At 43.9% G+C, this 20,655-nt stretch overlaps 1 protein-coding gene across 1 annotated transcript in view; it reads right to left on the minus strand.

Annotated features, from left to right (window-relative positions):
* Positions 1 to 18,805, minus strand: part of TNKS2 (tankyrase 2) — a 61,580-nt gene extending 42,775 nt beyond the window's left edge. Inside the window, exons 1-7 of the mRNA XM_065407263.1 lie at positions 18,604 to 18,805; positions 9,443 to 9,667; positions 8,486 to 8,581; positions 8,126 to 8,162; positions 7,300 to 7,375; positions 5,729 to 5,823; positions 2,152 to 2,218 (exon numbers count right to left, since the gene is read on the minus strand). Coding sequence (XP_065263335.1) covers positions 2,152 to 2,218; positions 5,729 to 5,823; positions 7,300 to 7,375; positions 8,126 to 8,162; positions 8,486 to 8,581; positions 9,443 to 9,667; positions 18,604 to 18,805 — 798 coding nt within the window. The remainder of the gene's footprint in view (positions 1 to 2,151; positions 2,219 to 5,728; positions 5,824 to 7,299; positions 7,376 to 8,125; positions 8,163 to 8,485; positions 8,582 to 9,442; positions 9,668 to 18,603) is intronic.
* Positions 18,806 to 20,655: the final 1,850 nt, after the last annotated feature.

A 20,655-nucleotide genomic window follows, 5' to 3' on the forward strand; every position in this document is an offset into this window, starting at 1 on the left:
ATTTCCTAGGGGAAAATGGTGTAGGACAGGGCACTGGTAAATACTATCTTAAACTGAGAAAAATAATTGCATCAGTGTCCAGCAAGTTTCAGCAAGCACAGAACAAATCTTTTCAAACTTTGGATACATCCATTCAAAATTGAGGAATAGGCTCCATCTATCCACTACATCAAAGTCGGTCTTCTGATACAGAATGCAGCATGGTCAAATGGACCTGGATTGGTAGTCTGCAATTCTGCATGCTTCTGATTGCTTAATGCTTCAAGCCTACAACTCTGCATTACTGTTGTTTCATATAATCAAATGTTTGTAATGTTTATATAACATTGAAAACTGAAATATGAATCATAACATGTATAGTATCCTTGAGAAAATACCAAACCAAAATGCAGACAGACATTCCGATGTTCAGTATTATAATTACATTACACCTACTGCAATTTTACTTTTCATTTGTACAACCCTACCTTATTAACCACAACTTGAATATGTAGCTAAAACTAAGTGCAATTATGAAGCAGTTTTTAAAACAGAAAATGCCTTAAATTGGGATTAATTAGTTTTTCCTAGGGTGGAAACAACCACAATTTTACTGGTAAAAACCACCTCTGGTAACTACCATGCCACCCTTGATATTTTGAGTCACTGATGCAATGAAAGTAAATACACTTATCTCCCTAGTTTGGAGGGGGGGGGAGTGGTTTGTGTGCAATGACACAGAGTCAGAGTGAAGGTGGTACTGTTCATTTCCACATGAGACTGATGACTTTTTCAGGGGTTCAACATTAATTAAATATTTGCAATCTCAACTACAACTTGAATTTTTTCATGGACCCTTCATGCTCTGCTTTCTCCTGGAAGAGAGAGGGTTTGTGTATGCATGCGCAGAAGTGTCTTGCCAGCACTTCTAGGACGTTCTTCTCTCATTTTACTGAAGAAACTGGAAGTGCCTACAAACATTCAATATAGGGTACAAAAGAGGACGGCAGGGAGGGAAAGTGTTTATAAGAATAAAATTTCCATGCAAGCAGATAATACACAGGGGGTAGTAAGGATTCTGTAGTTAGGCCCCAACTCTGCACCACTGAAATGGAGACCAAAAGGATGTTTTTAATAACCCTGCAAACTAATCAGTGGCTGAAGTGAGGAAAAAAGTTCAAAATGTCAGAACAGTTGCAGATATAGAGCCGTCTCTCAACATTTTAGTTCAATAAATTTTTATATTCTCTAGATACAATAAAATTTGTAAAGATCGCTAATTGTTTAAATGTTGTCTGGAGTATATACAGAATATATATACACAAGTAGTTACGGTTAATCTTTTTTCCTATGCAATTTTTCTTTTTTCTTCCCTTTATCTCCGTCTGATAGTTACTTTAACAAATCTAGTTTTAGGCTCTGAGGGAATATTTTTGAGACTATTATAAAAAATAAATATTTACATTAAGTTAAATATTTTTGCAAGTGAACTGACAATGTCATTTCATTTATTAGTAATACTTGTGTCTGAGATGGATGAACTTCACTCTTTTCAAGACCCAATTCTGCAAATTTTTGCGTGCACACTGTTGTGTCAATGCAGAGCCCCAGCGGCTTTAATGGGACTCCACAGATATGCACTGTTGTGCCTGCATGCAAACAGTTGCAGGATTGGTGCCTTAATTTGTACAGGGCTGGAACAAGGCTTACAAATCATCTCTTTAGATGACAATTTTTTAAAAAGCTTTGCTAAATCTTTGTTTACATCTAGAGTGCTAGAACTACTGGGTTGCTATTTCTACAATATTTTAAAACCCTAATAATCCTAGCCCTACACTTATCTTACAAGCCATCATGACACCTCCGTAACTTGAAAGTGAAATGTATTTACCTAGCCAATTGCTGACTTCCACTGCAACTGCATTTTGACACGAACAGTTCAAGTTTTAAAGCGACAGTGCATAAGCTGCTTTACAGGTCATGTTTCTAACTTATTCTGGGTGGGAGAGTGAAGTTAGTGTACATATATCAAATTGACATATCAAACCTTATTGTCTTTTTTTTTTTAAACGATTTTAAATACAAGAAGATAAGTGACACTCAAAAACCAGGAAAAATTCACAATAGAAGAATCTCACCCAGTTTGAAAGAGGAATGAAATTAAATACCAACCTTTACTAGAAGTTCTGTTACTTCATAATGACCATAGGAACAGGCATTGTGAAGCGGCACCAAATCTCTAAGCAGGGGGAGGGGGGGGAGGGGGGGGGGAGAGAGAGAACATGATTATATATGCTTGGATTAGAACTCAGTAAATTACAAATAAAAATATGTAGCATTCAAACAATTCTAAAAATTAAAAAAACCCAGCTATCCCACTGAAAAGAGATGGGGAAAACAGATATGAGAAAATAACCTCCAAAGTTATTGAAATCAATGTCTACTTAACATAATCACAATAAATTGCACAATGAATTCCATAATCACATGGAAATTGCATTGTATTTGTTGTAAGTGACTTGGTTCCAGAGATTTTATTAAATTAAACAGTACTTACACTAAGTGGAAAGCACTGTATTGGGAGAAGTTATTTCAAAGAAGACAGTAATTTTTCCTTTATCCCTAAAAAGTTTTGTTGCACAATCTCTTTAGCATTCTAAAGAAGTCTGATTGGTTTAGTGTTAATATCACTGAGCAAGATTCTGTACTATACATCTAAGAACACAGCACAGACCTCACCTCCACAGGGAGGGAAAACTAAGGTGTTTAAGCCACCTCTGCTCCCTCCTGATCCTGAGCTGTTCTGGTGGCTGGCTAGTGTAATTTAGACAGCCAGGGAGACTCAATCTCATTGCAAGGGTAGCAAGGGAGGACTGACAAAGGTTTCAAGTTTACAAGGGCCTTGCAACCCTTTGATCAGGCAGCTGTTCTATGCACCCTGAAGTAATGTGTTGGGAATAAAGACTTAATAAGATTCTATTTTCTATAATTTCAGCCTATTTATTCACAATTTAAAAAAAAAAAAGGTTTCTAGAGATTAAATATTTTCTGTAAATTTGTATGAACTTACCATGTTTCAATTAGCAATTCTATACTTAGCAATAGCAAAAGTCCCTTATATGCTAAGTGAATGCTTACAAATATATTACTCCCGTGGGAATTTTGTGCCACTGCGTGTGGGCAGAATTCATGGCCCCCGCAGATTTCTTTGCTTCCCTGCAGAAAAATGACTTTCTGACAGAGAAGCAAGGGGAAGCTGCAAGAGCAGTCACGCACCACTCCCTAGCAGCACAGGTACAATGTTTCAGGCACCCGGAGCACCTGGCAGAGAGGTAAATCACTGCAGGGCTGGGGTTCAGCTGCTAGTCCTGGCTGGGCTGGAGGCAGGAGAGGACAGGACTTCCTCTTCCCCTGCAAGGAGTGGTTGGGTCTGTGTCAGACCCACCCCCAGAAACCTCCCCCAGCTGCAGGAAGCTCAGCATCCCCCCCTGCTTCCTGCCCCCATCAACCCTCAGCTGTGCAGGGAAGGGTCACTGTACAGGGAGCTGCTCCCCCATCCACCCAACTCCTATGCATCCAGACCTCCCATACCCAGACACCCCTGCCAAGCCTTACCTGGTACATCCAGGAACTCCCCTAGCCCTCCATATCTGAACCCCACCCCCACTGAACCTCAACCCCTGCATCTGGAACCCCCTGCACCCAGACCCCCTGCCTCCGGACCCCCATCCCTGCACCCAGACTACCCCCCACTGAGCTCTCTGCACTCAAACTCCCACCCTGATGTCCCAACCTCTGTACCACCTTGAGCCCCCACATCCAGACTCCCACACCACTGACCAACATCTAGCTGCACCCAGACCCCCCACCCCACCAAGCCCCACTCCACCAGCACCCAGACCCCCCTTGCTGAGATCCCCACACCCAGACCCCTCCACTGAGCCCCAACAACCTTCACCTGGAAGCCCCTGCAGAGTCCCATTTCCCTTGCACCTGGAACCCCCCGCTCCTCCCTGTGTATCCAGATCCCCCACCACCACCACCTAGACCAGGGGTCTCAAACACGCGGCCCGCGGGGCTATTTTCTGCGGCCCGTGAGCCCCTCGCAGCCCCCCCACCCTCCCCCAGTGTTTACCTAGAGCGGCTCCGGCCAGACGTGCACCGGGGGCAGGGCAGGCTCCCTGCCTGCCTGCCTTGCCCGAACGTGGGGGGGACAGAGGGGCTGTGTGTTGCTTCAGGCACCGCCCCCAGCAGCTCCCATTGGCCAGGAATGGGGAACCGCAGCCAATGGGAGCTGCTGGGGGCGGTGCCTGAAGCAACACACAGCCCCTCTGCCCCCCCTTCCCCATGTTCCAGGCTCTTCCTAGAGCGGCGCGGGGGCAGGGCAGGCAGGCAGGCAGGCAGGCAGGGAGCCTGCCCTGCCCCCGGTACGTGCCGGGCCAGATCCTGCCCCCCGAACCCCTCCTGCAGCCTAACCCCCTGCCCTGAGCCCCCTGCCACACCCTGCACCCCGATCCCCTGCCCTGAGCCCCCTGCCCCACCCCGCATGCCTCCTGCACCCCAACCCACTGCCGAGCCCCATGCCGCACCCCTCCTGCACCCCGACCCCCTGCCGTACCCTGCACCCCTCCTGCATCCTGACCCCCTGCTGTACCCCTCACTCCTCCTGCACCCCACACCCCAACTTCCTGCCCTGGGCCCCTGCCACACCCCACACCCCTCCTGCCCCCCCTGGGGGCAGGGAGGGGGCAGAGTTGGGGTGGGGATTTCGAGGAAGGGGTTGGAATGGGGGCAGGGAAGGTGTGGGAAGAGGCGGGGCCTCATGGAAGGGGTGGAGTGGGGGCGGGGCCGAGGGCAGCGCGCGGGGGGGGGGGGGAAGGTGTCAGTAATGTGGCCCTCATGGTCATTTGAGTTTGAGACCCCTGACCTAGACCCCCCCACTGAGCTATCTGCACCCAGATTGTCCCACACAGAATCCTCTCACCCCACACCTGGATTCCCCGACACTTGAATCCTGCCTGGTTGAGCCGACCTGCCGCACACCTGGTGCAGAGGGGCATGGCCCTAGGGTATTTCTGGGGCAGGCCCAGGCCTTGTGCTTTGTCAGGATTGGGTGCAGCCTCACAGTGGCCTGCGCTCCCCACTGCCATGCTGAAGCCTCTGCATTTATTTATTGACAAATAAAACTTGCAGAATTTTAAAATATTGTGTGTAGACATTTTTATTTTTTGGTGCACAATCCCCTCAGGAGTAATACATTATCCAAATTCAGTATCTGGGAAACAAAAATGATGTTTATTCTTTTGAGTATAGCCTTTTAAAAATGAGAAATCATGGGAATCCAATCAGAAAACTATTTTTAAAGTGAAAGGGGGTCTTCAAAGGAAAATGAAAGCTGAACCAACCACAGATGTGTACTGAATTTTGATAGGTATGGTATGTATGAAAGCATTTTTTTTAAATGTAAGCCTTTTAAAGTCTTTTGGACATATACAGGTTGGCAGTTCATCTCTTAGAATGAATATGTTTTATGGATGATTTGGTATTAGTTTTATTGCTTTGCAGGTTTCTCTTAAGGTTGTGACCAAAAATTAGAAGGTCACAGTTATAAAGTTAAAGATGGTACATCTGCTTCAACTTTGAGTTTTCTGGCATTTGATCCAGGTTTTTTTTTTTAACATTAGAATTCTTTATTACATGTAAAAGTGCATTATTGATACATTCTAAACACAAGTGAAAGAAAACTCACCCCTTATCCTTGGCATGTACATCAGCTCCATGCTGTAGTAACAGCTGCACAATCTTAACCCGGTTATACCCAGCTGCTAAGTGTAATGGAGTTGACTGGAAAGATAGAATGAATTTAGAATGCATCAAAATTATAAATTCAATTATTAACTAATCAAGCATTGTGAAATGTGAAAGGAATACAACTAATAAAGTTATCTAAGTCCTCAAAATATTTGTATCAGTAGAGAGAGAATGTTTGAAGAGTTATTTAATAAGTATTTGTGCAAAGGACATTTTTTCCTTACCTGCTCATTTTTTTCTTTTTCTTTCTGTGATCTAGTTACCATCAATACACATTGCAAGGTTCTACTCACCACTAATACATTCAGGCAAACGACAACCACTGTGACAGATTTCTGGGCTCTGCAGCCAGCTCCCACTTCCTCCCAGTTTAGTCCTTCCATAGATATGCCAAAGCCCTCCCCCTGAGGCTCCCTCTGTGACTTGGCTGTTACCAGTATATTGCCAGATTATGAACAGTTCTCTTTACCAAGTAAGAAGTTAAGTTTAGAAATAAGCCACAGTGACGGCTAACTGCTGGAGAGAAGAGTGTGATTACATGCAGAAGAAACAGAAAAACTTCACCTTACCCTCCACCTGAACTCCCAAGGCAGACGACTGCTCTATGATCTGTCCAGTCAATAGGCATGAGAGTTTTTAGAGAGGAGTACCCAGCAAAAGGCCTGAAGCAATAGGATTTGCACAGAGATCTTTATCTTCTTCATTCAGGAAGTGGATAGGTTCATCAACTTGAGGGGTTTGCACAGCTGGACCAGATTTATACTCCACAAGGAGGGGGAAGTAATAGTACTGATGCTCAGACACTTAAAAGTTTTGGAGAGCTTCAGATATCCAACTGCAGGATGTAACGTGTAAGAAACTGGCTTGGGGAAAACCTAGAAACTTAAGGGAATGAGCCCATGCAAATATCTAATGCGACAGGGCCATAGATAGCGACTTGAACCTTCAGGAAAGCTATGGGCTCAAACTGAAGAAATTTCAAAAAATTTTGGATGGGAATTTTGGCACTTTTAGCCAAGATACCCTTACCCTGCCAGAAATAAGTCCAGGCCCTGTAAATGTAGTGTTAACTCTACTGTAAGAAGAGGTAATGTCAGAGCCAGTGCCAAGTTTTGGGGACACAGGATGGAGGTGGTGCAAAAGAAGAGCATGGATACAACTCTTCAACTCACTTGGCAACTATTAGGATCAAAGAAGGAAGGCTTTTGTTGTAAGTTTGACATCAGCACAGCTGCAAAGAAGGTCAGTCAGCATAAGAAAGTTGTTCTGCCATTACTCTGATGCAGATGATAAATGCAAAAAGTAGTGGATATAGTTCTTTTTAAGCAAAGAAGAAAACATATCTGACAGTTGTCACATAGGTACATTCTGTCTTCACATACAATTTTTTAAGTAAAAGTTGAATATGACATACCAAAAATCTGACTCAAATGGCAGTTTTAAATATAAAGAATTAAATACAAATGTTAACATTTCAAAACAAAATGTCTTGGCTTTGAGCTAAAATACCTTTCTGCCATCACTTGCATGACAGTTGACATTTAATGGTGTAAGAAGAGCCATCATCTTTTCTTCATTACCACCCCTAGAAAAAAAAGATAGTTTAAACACACACAGGACATTTTGGCCAATTGATACTGCATATAAAAACAACTTTAGTTGCTTTCAGTATTTACAGTGCTGCACAAATAGCAGAAACAACAAAACAGCTATTTGGAATGTTTCAAATCTACTAAAAACAACTTCTACAAAGGATTTCAAATTATACAATATGAACATTGACATATTACAAGCCAGTAGCTACTGTGCATCACATCTTGTCTAACATTAATTGGCTGTTTTCATCAACACTGCCTAACGAAGAACCCTATGGTTCTTCACTGTAAGTAGAACCTATGAGGGGGTATACCAGACCCTCTGAGGCCCCCTGCTGGAGGCTCCTCCAAGCTGCCTAGAGTGGCTGTGTGGGACACAGCCAATCAGGGCCCAGCAGCCTAACTATGAAAACAGCTCCAGGGGCAGAGGGCGTTTAGTTCCTTTCTGGAGCTGTAGGAGTGTGGTGGTTGATGGAGTGACAGAACCCTGGACAAGGCAGTGCTGTCAGAAGCTGGGGAGGGCGAGAAGGAGCCCTGAGCTAGCTGCTGGGACTCCATTAGGACAAGGCCCTGAGGTAAGGGTGCCATAATTGTTTTATTAATTTCACCCAAAAATGACTGTCCAAGGCCTAGTATGTACTCAGAAAGCAATCTTAAAGTTAATTTGTGTGTGTTATTAAAAAGTGGGTTATTTTGAAAATATTGCCATGTGCAAATTGTTTTCTACATTTAATACATACCTGGCACTTTCTAAGAGTTCATCCTTCTTGTAATCACCTGAAAGTGAAAAGAAAATGATTTCCTTACCTATCAAAAACATACAATCCATGGATAAAAATTTTTATAATCTAAAGTTTTCTGTTTATCCTCTTCTTTCAGTATTTAGAGAACACAAAGTCTCCAGCTATTTCCCCTCTTTAAAATAATTAGCACTTTGTGCTCTTGAAATTCTGATAAGTTCTGTCATTTATACTTGGGGTCTGGCCACAAATAGAAATTAAACTAATATTTAAGAAAAATCCAGAACAGCATATTACTTTTGAAATAGATTATGGCTACCATTGCTCCTATCAGTTACAGATTAAAAAAACACCACTTACCAGTCAGCACTGCTTTTGCAGATGGGTCTGCTAAATCCAAAGCTGTCCTTCCATCTGTATTACGGATGGCTGGTTCAGCACCATGCTGCAGCAGTACTATAAAGTAGCAAAATCTTTTATGTGAAACAACTCTGATAGAAACTAGGCTTTTGAAATATGGCTTGTCATCCCACCAAGACCCATCAACAGAATGGCCCAGTTGGGGAGTCTCTTGATTCCCTTACCCAAACTTTACATATGTTGAGGCCACCTATGTCATAACTAATATCCCTGACGTGTCAGACATGCTCTTATGCCAAGGTAAACTTATCAAAACCGCCTCTGGCAAATTGGACAAGACAACTGGAAGATAAGGGCTCAGACACATATTTCACTACTTGACCACTTTACTAACTGTTTAATACTCTTCATAGCTCTCATAACTGCCTAGTTAAAACACAAATTCAATTTAATCTGTTGGTTTGGGTGAAGACTGATTGATGCCTCTGACTAATTTAGTGGGGGTACAGGGCACAAAAGACCAGAACTAAGTCATTATGTTAAAGAAGTTTCTGTTGCTTCCATGTGTTATGAGGAGCAGTAGCAGGGCAGGATAGACAGAGTGTAGGAAGAGAGACCACTTAGTAGTCAAAATACTACTTATAAAATAAATCGAATTCACATGACTACTTTTCCCCTCCCCCACCATGTAGTTCTCTCCACCTAAGAGAGAACCATATAAGGTAGCAGGGGGATTTTTGCATTTCTGTAACTTATAGGTATGTGTCAACAGATTTTTATATGTCAAGTTTCAGCTCACAGTAAATTTTTCATTTTTGTGAGTGTGCACCTGACAAACTAGAATTTAGTGATGGGCAGAGCTTGATTTAAAAAAAAAAAAAAAAAAATGAAGAATTGGGCTTCGCATGGTCTTAATTCACACAGATGTCAGTTGAGGGGGAAATCTGATAAAGTTACCTATGCAGACATCAATCTTGCCCTTAATGGCAGCTTCATGAAGAGGAGTATAGTTCCAATTATCCCGAGCATTAGGATCTGCACCATGACGCAAAAGAAGATTGACAACTTCAGAGTGACCGAAAGAGCAGGCATTATGAAGAGGAATGAGGCCACCATCATCTCGTGCATGGACATTGGCACCACTCTGAAGCAAATATTCAACTACTTCCTTCCGACCAAAACCTAAAACAAAAAGATGACTCTGTATAAACCACTAGGCATTAAAAGAATCAGGCCAAGATTAAAATTAGGAAAACAAGACACTTAAAGAGGGAAACTACTATAGAAGAAACCACAACTGAGTTCTCTGCTACAGCAATACTTTTATTGAAACCAATGTATTAAAAACCCTACATGTAATGCTAAAAAGTATACTGATACTATACCTAAGTATATAGCATAACTACAGCTGTCTTGGTTAGAAATGCTAGGATAAACCGTTGTAACCTGAAAATATCAGGTAACATTAGTGCAGGACATTAACCATCTTTCCTCCCTAAGCTTGTCGAGTGCCTAAGGTGCCCATGGCACTCAGGAAAACTAGGTTCAATTCTCTGCTCTGCTACAGACTTCCTCTGTGAGCTTGGGCAAGTCACTAAGAGCTTGTCTACACACACAACTACAATTATATCATTACAAGCCCCATAGTCTGGACTCTCACACTCCAGTCCCTGCTTCCCCCACCCCCAAAAACCCTCTCGAAGGCTCTCATTTTTGATAGAGCCCAGGCTAAAGACCATGATCTCCATGCAGCAAGTTAGTTAAGCTGCTACCTCTGAGAGGTGCAAGCAGCATCAGGAGGCAGCAGAATGATTTCCTCTGCGTGCAGCACCAGACAGTCTGGGTGCCCTGATTTTCCAGTGATTCATGCTTTTCTGGTATTTCAATTTACACACACACACTATGGAGCTGCATATTAGACCTTGCTTCACTTGGCCAATGAAAAATAAGAACATTCATAGTCCCCAAAGATAATCAGAAATATATAAAGAATATATACTTCATTAGGGTTGGGCCTTTGACTGGTCAAGAAGTAACTAGTCAATTGACCAGCCAAACATTGCCAAATGATGTAAAAAAATGGTCATATATTTGAAAGCACTAATTTAGTGGAACAGTAACAACAGTAAGAAAAAAGAATAAAAATGTATGGTCTCCAGTAGGCATAGCCTTAGATCAGTGGTCTCAGATCTTTTTATGCACAAGATCACTTTTTGAATTTAAGTGCAACCCAGGATCTACCCTGCCCATTCCCTGAGGCCCTGCCCTGCTCACTCTCCCCCACCCTCACTCACTTTCACCAGGCTGGGGCAGGGGGTTAGGGTGCAGGAGGGGGTTTGGGGTGCTAGGAGGGGTGCAGGCTCCTGCTGGGCAGCACTTACTTTGGACAGCGGGGCTAAGGCAGATTCCCTGCCACGCCGCTCCTGGAAGCGGCCAGCATGCCCTTGCAGCCCCTGGGGAGCGGCAAGGCACGTGGCGCGGCATGCTACCCCCCTCTGCAAGCACCACCTCCGCAGCTCCCATTGGCCGCGTTCTCCGTTCCCGGCCAATGGGCGCTGCGGAGGTGGTGCTTAGGCAGGAGCAGCACACCGAGACCTCTGCCCCTCCTCCCCCAAGACGTCAGCGGTGTGCTATCCGCTTCCAGGAGCGGCACAGGGCCAGAGCAGGCAGGGAGCCTTCTTTAGCCCTGATGCACCACCAGACTTAGTTCCCAGAGATTGCGACCGACTGGTAGAGGCTCCAGGATTGACCAGTCGATCACTATCTACAGGTTGGTGACCACCTTAGATGCATACTTATGCCTAATTACAAAAAAAGTTACTTTACTGAGTTATTTTAACTCAGAAAAAATGCAAAAACACAATCAAATGAAGTTCCAAAAAAATTAGAATAATTACTACCTTTTAGCAATTAGATGTGCATGTTATTCGAGACAACTGTTACAAAAGAAATATGAAATTAGAAATAAAACTATGAAAGGAGTCCTTTTTAAATGCACTTCTGCTAGGCAGGCAGCAGGCCAACTCCTCAAACATCTTGCTTTCATCATCTGCTTCAGCTATATGTCAAACACAGCAGTATTGCCTTCTTCGTCTGATAAATACTGAGTGAACTTTTCATCTGCCATTTTCTTCTCTAATCTTAAACTGTGATACATGCTCACTAGCTTCCCAGTGGAGGTCTTGAGTCTATTTCTGGTTTTTAAAAGGATTACTTCTTAAACCTATCAATTTTATTCCACACATGTTGTAGTACACAGAAGTACTAAAAGAATTTCTGCCACTGTAGTTTGAGTGCAAGGAGGACACAACCCTTTCCACTATGATGAAGTAGCAAGCTATTTGATTCAACTGCTGGGATTGTATTCCACATTGTTTTAGGACTAAACTGGATACTTCTTGCTTTATAATTTGCTACCTCCATCGAAACTGTTTATATATCCTTTGAAATTTGCAACCACCACGATGAGGTCACGAGATGAATCAAATTAATCATCAGAAAAGTCTTGGCCCGGGAAGCATGGCTCAAGAAGGTAGGCAGCATTATGGGCGGGAATAATCACTTGATTTTTTATGTGTGTGTGATTTTGTATATTTGAGCTTTTATAAGTGGACTGTATTCGGTATTCTCACAGCTGGCGCACTGTCTACACTGGCGCTTTACAGCGCTGAAACTTGCTGAGCTCAAGGGGACTGTGCCTTTTTGCTCCTTGTGTTGGGGGAGGAGGTTTAATAACTGAACAATCCTATTCCTCCCCCACTCCTTTGAGTTAACTTCTGTATGTTTGTCTAGTAAATTTAGATTGTAAGATATTTGGGGCAGGGACCATCTCTTTTGTCTTGTTCAATGTGCTTTGCAAACCACCATGTACTCCACTGCCTTAGTATACAAATAAAGATCTTCATACAATGTTTTTCTTCAAGATTCCAGATAATCAAGATGCTCATCTTTCCATTAGTTCACCTCTTTCTCCAACCATTAGCATGTAATAAAATGAACGATCAAGATATTTAAGTAGGCTTGCTAACAGATGGCACTATGATGCAATCAAAAAGGTAGGCCCAGGCTGCTGCCTACATTAGAGCATTCCTGCTGAAATATCTGACCACGTTTGACTGTGGTCAAATAACAGGTGGTCAACTGACTGGCTTGCCAATCCTTAAGAGCATAACCCAACCATTAAAGCAGAATCTACACATAGCTTTTATAGTGGTATAACCTATTTTGGTTAGGGGTATTTTTTTAACTGAATAGTTATGATCAGGTACAACTCCCAGCCTGGATGCAGTTATGCCAGTATAACAGCATCTTATAACAGTTTATTTCTCTTCCTGTACAGTGGGGCAGCGTGTTGTACCACTTTTCACTATACCAGTGTAGTTAATAAAATACAACTTTTGTGTTTAGTCAAGACTTAACTGCCTGGAATTAGGAAGAAATAGGATACCAGAGTACATGGACTATTGCTCTGATTTGGTATGAAAATTCTTATGAGCTTCCAAGTTACTGCAATGCCTCTGAGCAGGTCATCAGTAGCAGGATTTAAACCTGGGATCTCTGAATCTAAAACCATGAGCCTCTCTATTTCCTGAGTTAAAAGATCCAGTTAGCTTAAAGGCTGTGAAGCAAAAATGTCCTTGTAGTCCAGCCACTAGTGGGGGAACGGGGGGGACGACAGATGGCCACACTGCAATATGGGATACGCAACTATGTTAAAAATAGTGATAATGGAAGGATGAGTTTTCTATAAGGAAACTTAAGACCTCAACAACAGCAGCTTCCTTCAAAAAATATGTATGTTGGATAGAGGCTAGATTTTTATAGTAGAGTACCTATATTTAAGTTTCATAGGAAAAAATGTTGAAAACTAAATTGTGTATAAACATTAAACAAATAGAAAAATTAGTTATGAATATGCTGGCGCTTAGCCTACTTTTAACATATACTTGTACTTACACTTTCTTGGTTTGGAAGCAAACTGGGTTCTGTATTCTAATTCACTGATTAAATTTTGCTGCAGCAAAAACTTGGGTTTTGGGTTGGTTTTTGTTTTTAAAGATATAGAAAATAGGTCTCTTGAAGAGCCAATGTCTCATTTCTCTAGTCAGTCCTTTTTAAGAGCAGGGAAAAAGAACCAGCCACGAGCTTTTATATCTTACCATCTTTTTTTGGGGGGGGGGGGGGGTGAGGGGTAGGGAAGAACGACAGACGACACATTCAAGTCTGTAAAGGTCAACATTACATAAGGAAGATCCTGATTGAAGGCAAGTAGATTTCTTACCAATTTAAAGTTTTCACTGTCTCCCCATTCATTGGCTCAAAACAATCTGAATGTCCCCCCCTTATAAGTGTAGTTTAATTCTGAAATTGTACACTGGGGGCAAATAGCCTATAAAGTAATTTATCATAGTGACTTCACACAGCTACAATTGGAGGAAGTTCACCACTTCTATATTCAGTGACTCCTAATACAATGATATATATCTGATCAAAAGTGAAGTGTGAACAGATTTTTAAATAAACACTTAGGTAAGGTTTTAAATTCCAATTAGTTACTGGAAAGCAAAAAAGGTAGCCAATTTTAACAAAGCACTGCAAAATTCTACTTGTCTTCTCATGTAGGGCAAGTAATATTTTAAAGTAAAATATCAATATTTGTCCACCATAGCGTGGACAAGCAAATTATGCATAGGCTGGCAAGTGACAATTATGCAAGCCTGGTTTAATGTCATATTGCACTAACACAAGCCTAAATTTATATAAAGCAGTTTTGTAATGTTGTTAGTCCAATGCTGGCTACATCTTAAGTATTTCTCTAATTGAAAATGCACCAGCGCTGCAAATCTTGACCATTTATATTAAGTTTTGACAGCTCTCTCTTTTCAAGAAGCTAGGATGATTTAGGGCACTTGCTCATGCATATTACTACTCATAGAACTAAACCTTACAGGATGTGATTGATGCCTATAAAGGTCCTTGGGGCACTTCAGAACCACCTTTATCTCTAAAGAAGAGGTGCAAGTTTTTGTTTCTCCAGAAACAAAAAACCCTAATGAGCAGAGTAGATTGACTGATTTTTAAATGAGGATTTAAATCAAGTGGAAAACCTCAAATTAAATCAACTTTCCCATTTGTACTTCCTTTATTTTCTAAAGAGAGGTGCATTCTCATTGGTTGATATAACCATTAAAGCAGGGGTTCTCAAACTGGGGGTCGGGACCCCTGAAGGGGTCACAAAGTAATTACATGGGGGTGGGGGTTGCGAGCTGTCAGCCTCCACCCCAAACCCCACTTTACCTCCAGCATTTATAATGGTGTTAAATATATTTTAAAGTGTTTAATTTATAAGGGGGGGGTTGCACTCAGAGGCTTGCTATGTGAAAGGGGTCAACAGTATAAAGTTTTGAGAACCACTGCATTAAAGCATGCTGATTTACAACTAAATAGAGCCTTTATACCAGATTAAGTACATCTTTCTGCTGCTTAGGAGGGGTACACATCTATATATTTATTCAAGCAATTGTACAGCTACTGACAACAGCTGAGGATCTTCCTCTGTCTACTTCTGTGATAGGTCTTATTTAGACTTTTACTTGACTGACTTCCTGGACTTTCCTCAGGATTTGAAATTGATTTATATCCGTATTCTCTTGCCTCTCATCAATTCTAACAGTAATTATGTATAGTCACTAGGAGAGGCTCCTGTGTCCTCTCTTGGCATTGGGTTAATTTCCCTGGTAGGCAATAAAGTAATACAAATAACTAGGAGCTGTAGTCACAGACCAGGACCCCACTGTACTAGCTGCTGTACAAACACAGAGACACACAATCCCTGCTCCAAAGAGTTTACAAACTAAATATATCTGTTCCTCATGTCTTCTGTTTAAAAAAACAAAAACAAAACTTGAATGTTTTAGGAAGGGCATTCTGGCTACTACAAATCCCTTGAATCAGTGGCATTTTCTGGTTGTCATGCTCCATCTCTGGAGATATTTAAGAGTAGGTTAGATAAATGTCTATCAGGGATGGTCTAGACAGTATTTGGTCCTGCCATGCGGGCAGGGGACTGGACTCAATGACCTCTCGAGGTCCCTTCCAGTCCTAGAATCTATGAATCTATGACAAAAAGCGTTGCCTGCCTGTAGATCGTCCTAGGCCCGGTCTACACCTAGAACTTAGGTTGACGTTGGAACACCGCTCAGGGGAGAGAAAAATTCACACCCCTGAGACACACCACATCCTCTTAGACAAGTGGATTAACTACAGTGACAGAAAAATCCTTTCATCAACTTAATGAGTCTCTACACTACGGCCTTAGCTGTGCTTCTGTAGCACAGACATAGCCTTACACATGCCCCTAACTTTTGCTAATTGGACTTGATTACATGCCTACTTTGTTGTGCAGACAGTGACACTCTTGACTTAAGCTTCAATACAACTTAACTGCCGTAGGTTCATCTCATGTGCAATGGAGTTAAGAAACATCAAGATTAATCTCCACCAAGATCCCCAGATTCATTGTTTCCAAAGAGCAGCACATGCATGAGAACAGCCTGTTCTCTCAACCCTTTTCAGTTAGTAAAGTCAACTCAAAAGTAAGTCTTTTAGACCAGGAGGAAGAATGGAAATTCTTTATTTAAGGAATGGGAGAGAAGAAGACCTTGTCTAACAGGCTGCATTTTTTAAAGTCTAAGCCAGAGTGACAATACAAAGAAAAAAGGAACACAATTTCCCTGGTATTGTGGCATCTCTGTTGTGAAGCAAAAACCTACAGAATAAGTACACTTCTCCAGAACTGAACTAAACCAAACAAAAAAGGTTGCCTAGCACATGCATTAATACAAAGGTGTGCACACCCAGCCTCATTAACAGAGGTTCTGCTGTGTGAAACTACAGCAGAGCCTTTGTTACCACTTCCTGGTAGGTTACGTCTATCTTCAGTAGTCTGGTAATCCTCCAGAGACAGAAGACAGAGAGAGCAGCCCTTATTATTCACACCCTGAATGGAACAAAAAAAACCCAAAACAAGACTTTGCTACCAATCACATTACTCTTTTTCATTTACTACAGTTAGGTTCACAGTGGAAAAGTTCCATCCAATGGAAGGCTATAAGTATATCTTCTCAAGAGAGACTAACAGGTAGGTCTCTCTACCAGAGAGATCCTGCAGTCTTGGGAGGGAAGACATCAGTAACTGCCTTGTAATCCTCTTTTCAGGAACCAAAGGGAGGAATATGGAACCCTCCCGATATCTCTGCTACCTAGTGGCATATACCACCTATCTGTTTCTATTGCGAATTTAATAAGGATGTGATTTATTTTTTTAAGGTTATTCAGAGTCTTGAAAGTTCCACTGGACAAAACTAAGCAGGGTTATTCTTAACTAGGCACTTAATTTTTTTTATACGATCTGAAGAGAAACCTGTGTGTGTGTATATATATGGACTATTTGGTGAGCGTCCCTTCAGTAATCAAAAATCAATTATCTTCTATCTCCCAAGCCTGTAGTAGAAATAGCTTGACTGGCTAACAAAGGAATTTGAGTTTATGAATCAACTGCAGGTGTGCTGTGTGTAAAGATCTTATCGAAAGAAATGAGTTTGGTACTTAGGTTTTGAAAGCATTAGGAGTTCCACGGTCTATTAAAGTTGTCTCATGTGTTTAATGGTTTACCTTTAATGGTAAACTATTTCACAGTTTCAGTGGAACACAGCTATCCTGCAAGAGGCTTTCAGGTAACTAGGGCCAACCCCATGAAGGCCTTTGGATATGAGAAGACACACACTCAGCAGGACTCTATTCAATGGGGAACCTGAGCAGAGTGGAGCAGCAAGGCTACATGTTCATAATGACCTATGTTTGGCAAATAATGGGCTGCTGATTTTGTATCATTTATCCCTAGAAGTGAGTTGCAATAGGCAAGCCTAAAGCATCCACATAAGTGTTTGGACAGCTACAGCCAGGTCTGTGCCTGAAGCAATAGAACACAATCTCCTGACCAGTTGCAATGCCTACTGTGTGATGTCATGTTATTTAGGCATCCAAAAGAACTGAATCCAAGCAATGTTCATTTACAAGTGACAACAAACAAAAAAAGTGCATAAAGTTTGGGACTTACAAAAGGGACCAGTCAGACAATGTAAGAAATTCTAGTAATAGAGGGCAGTTTTAAAATCAACAGGAGATAAGCGAATTCTTCTCTTAACTGTCAGTCTAGATACTTAAATAGCAGCCGTGTTAGTCTGTATCCACAAATTTCCCCATGTTAAGTATCCTCACACCTTCTTGTCAATCTGTCTGGAATGGGCCATCTTGATTATTACTACAAAAGTTTTTTTTCCTCCTGCTGATCATTGCTCATCTTAATTAATTAGCCTCTTAGAGTTGGTATGGCAACTTCCACCTTTTCATGCTCTCTGTATGTATATATATCTTCTTACTATATGTTCCATTCTATGCATCTGATGAAGTGGTCTGTAGCCCACAAAAGCTTATGCTCAAATAAATATGTTAGTCTCTAAGGTGCCACAAGTACTCCTGGTTTTTTTAGTACATAAAGTATCTCCTAACATTTCTGTAGAGCAGAAAGCATTAGTACTCCAGTTTTACATGAGGGGAACCAACACAGATTCAAAGGACTTGTCAAACAGGAAGTTTGGGAAACGCAGCCAAGACCTGAACTCAGATCGCCTGAGTCCTGATCCAGCACCTTAGCGAGAAGGCCATACCACCCAGTCAGCGGCCACCGTCTTCCGTTCAATTGGGCAGGTCCCAACCTCTATGGGACGAACTCTCACCGTCACCAAATGGGTGTTTGGCGCCCAGCAAGCTGGGCGGATCGCCAAGCTGGCGTATGTACAATTGAACGGGGGAGGGCAAAAGCCCCAACGCCCGTCACTGAAGCACAGACACAGCCCCTCTTGTGGAGATACGCTGTGCAGAGCCAGGAGCCCCCAACGCTGGCAGCTAGCGGAGCCCCGCCACAAGAAGCAATCACGGGGGTCCGACAGGGCCAGGCTCCCAGGTTCGCGCTTTGGGCAGTCCCCAGGCACCCCGGCGCTAGCCGGGCTCGGGCTCGCTCCCACACAGGCCCGCCAGAGCAGACGTGCGCCCGGTACCTGCGGCGAAGTGCAGGGGGCTGGACTTCCTGCCCGCCGTGTCCCTGCCGTTCACGTTCTCGGACCGCACCAGCCGCTTAACCCGCTCCACGTCCCCGTTCCTGCAGGCCTCGAACAGCTCCCGGGCCGGCTCCGCCGCGGGCCCGCAGCCCGGCGCCTCCGCCAAGGGGGCCGCTCCGCCCGCGCCCCGCCGCCCGGCCATGACGATCCCCTTCCCAGCAGCAGCGGTTCAGGTGTCTGTCACGGGCCGCCCCCCGCCATAGCCCCGACTCCCGACACGCCTCGCTACAGGAGGAAGCGAGCCCGGGGCAGCCCCGGCCAGACTCTCTCCCCCCACAGCTCCAGCGCCCGGAGCCAGACACGCCGCGCGTGCGTGCGTCCTCCTTGGCTGTGCGTCACATAGAGCATGCGCAGAAAGGACAGCCGCCACGAGACTGAACACAGAGCATGAGTACTGCTGTTTGCGCGCGCGCACTGCGCAGAGACTCGGAGTCGGCGGTGAGATAGGCAGGGGCGGGGCCGATTCAGTGTGAGAGCCCAGTGGTGAGGCGAGGGACCCCTCCCGGCGCACTAGTGCAGCGGCATCTCCGGGCGGGGGGCGGGGCTTTGCTTCTGACGATATAGCGATGGCCCCTGTGGGGCCCGCAGCACCAGCACGGCCGGGTTGTCGTGACGTGCTGACCCGCCACCGGTGTCGTGGCTAAGGCCAAGGGCAGGCAGTCTGCCCATGGTGCCATGCTGCCGGGTACCTGCTGCTCCAAGGCAGACTGGAGCTTCCCCGAGCCCAGGGTGGGGATCAGGGGTTGCATGCTCTAAGGCAGCCTGGAGCGCTCCTGTTGGCATAATAAAACCATCTCCAGGAGAGGGGGGTAGCTTTGTTTCCGGGCAAAGCTCTCCCCCACCGTCCACACTGTGCTTAGGTCACTGTAACTTACCTCACTTGGGGGTGGCTTATTCACACCCCTGCGTGACAGAAGTGGTTGTGTAGAAACCCTGAGATGAGTAAAGTGGGGGTCAGGATTCTAGTTGCAGTTTACTACCTAAAATCACTACATCATCTTTCCTTTTAAATCTCACAGGGCCCTTAGTGATTCTGTACACAGAGCACCAAGGCATATGTTAGATGAGGTCAAGGGCAGCCCAGGTATATATATTTTTAGGTGGATGCTGCCAATAGTTTTCTGGTAGGTCCAAAGAGACCATATGCATAAAAGTAATCACAATACAAACTGACTTTTAAATCACTTGGCAAAATGGCCCTTTAATCAGAGAGAGCTGGGTGTGTGTGAAGTTAGGTAAGAAGTGAAGTCAAACTCAGAGGCTTGTATACTACCATCTCTCTCTCTCTCTCTCTCTCTCTCTCTCTAAGGCAGTGATTCTCAAACTTTTGTAGTGGTGTCTGCTTTCACATAGCAAGCCTCTGAGTACGACCCCACCCCCCTTCTAAATTAAAAACATTTTTAAATCTATTTAACACCATCATAAATGCTGCAGGCAAAGCAGGGTTTGAGGTGGAGGCTGACAGCTTGCGACCCCCCCACCTAACCTCATGATCCCCTCAGGGGTCCCAACCCCCAGTTTGAGAACCCCTCCTCTAAGGGCATGGCTACACTTGCAGATGTAGAGCGCTGGGAGTTAAACCAGCCCTTGGAGACTGCAGCAGGGAAAGCGCTGCCCTGTGTTCACACTGTCAGCTGCAAGTGCAGTGGTGTGGCCACAGAGAGCAGTGCATTGTGGTAGCTATCCTAGTGTGCAAGTGGCTGCAACGTGCTTTTTAAATGGGGGAGGGAGGAAGTGGAGTGTGAAAGGGAGGGTGTTGTGTGTATGTGGGGGGAGAGACAGTGTATTTTGGGGGGCAGAGTATGTCAGCATGCTGTCTTGTAAGTTCAGACAGCAGCAGGGGGAAGCCCTGCTCCCCCCACCCCTCTCTCTCACACACAGGCACAAATGCCTGCCTCTGCAGCAGGAGCATTCCAATAGTTTGCTTTGTCTCAGAGCAGATAAGAATGGCGGCTGTCAGAAACTGAGCTTTGAAAGGGGATAGCCACATGC

Source organism: Emys orbicularis, chromosome 7 (assembly GCF_028017835.1).
Source record: "Emys orbicularis isolate rEmyOrb1 chromosome 7, rEmyOrb1.hap1, whole genome shotgun sequence".
NCBI classification, from domain to species: Eukaryota; Metazoa; Chordata; order Testudines; family Emydidae; genus Emys; species Emys orbicularis.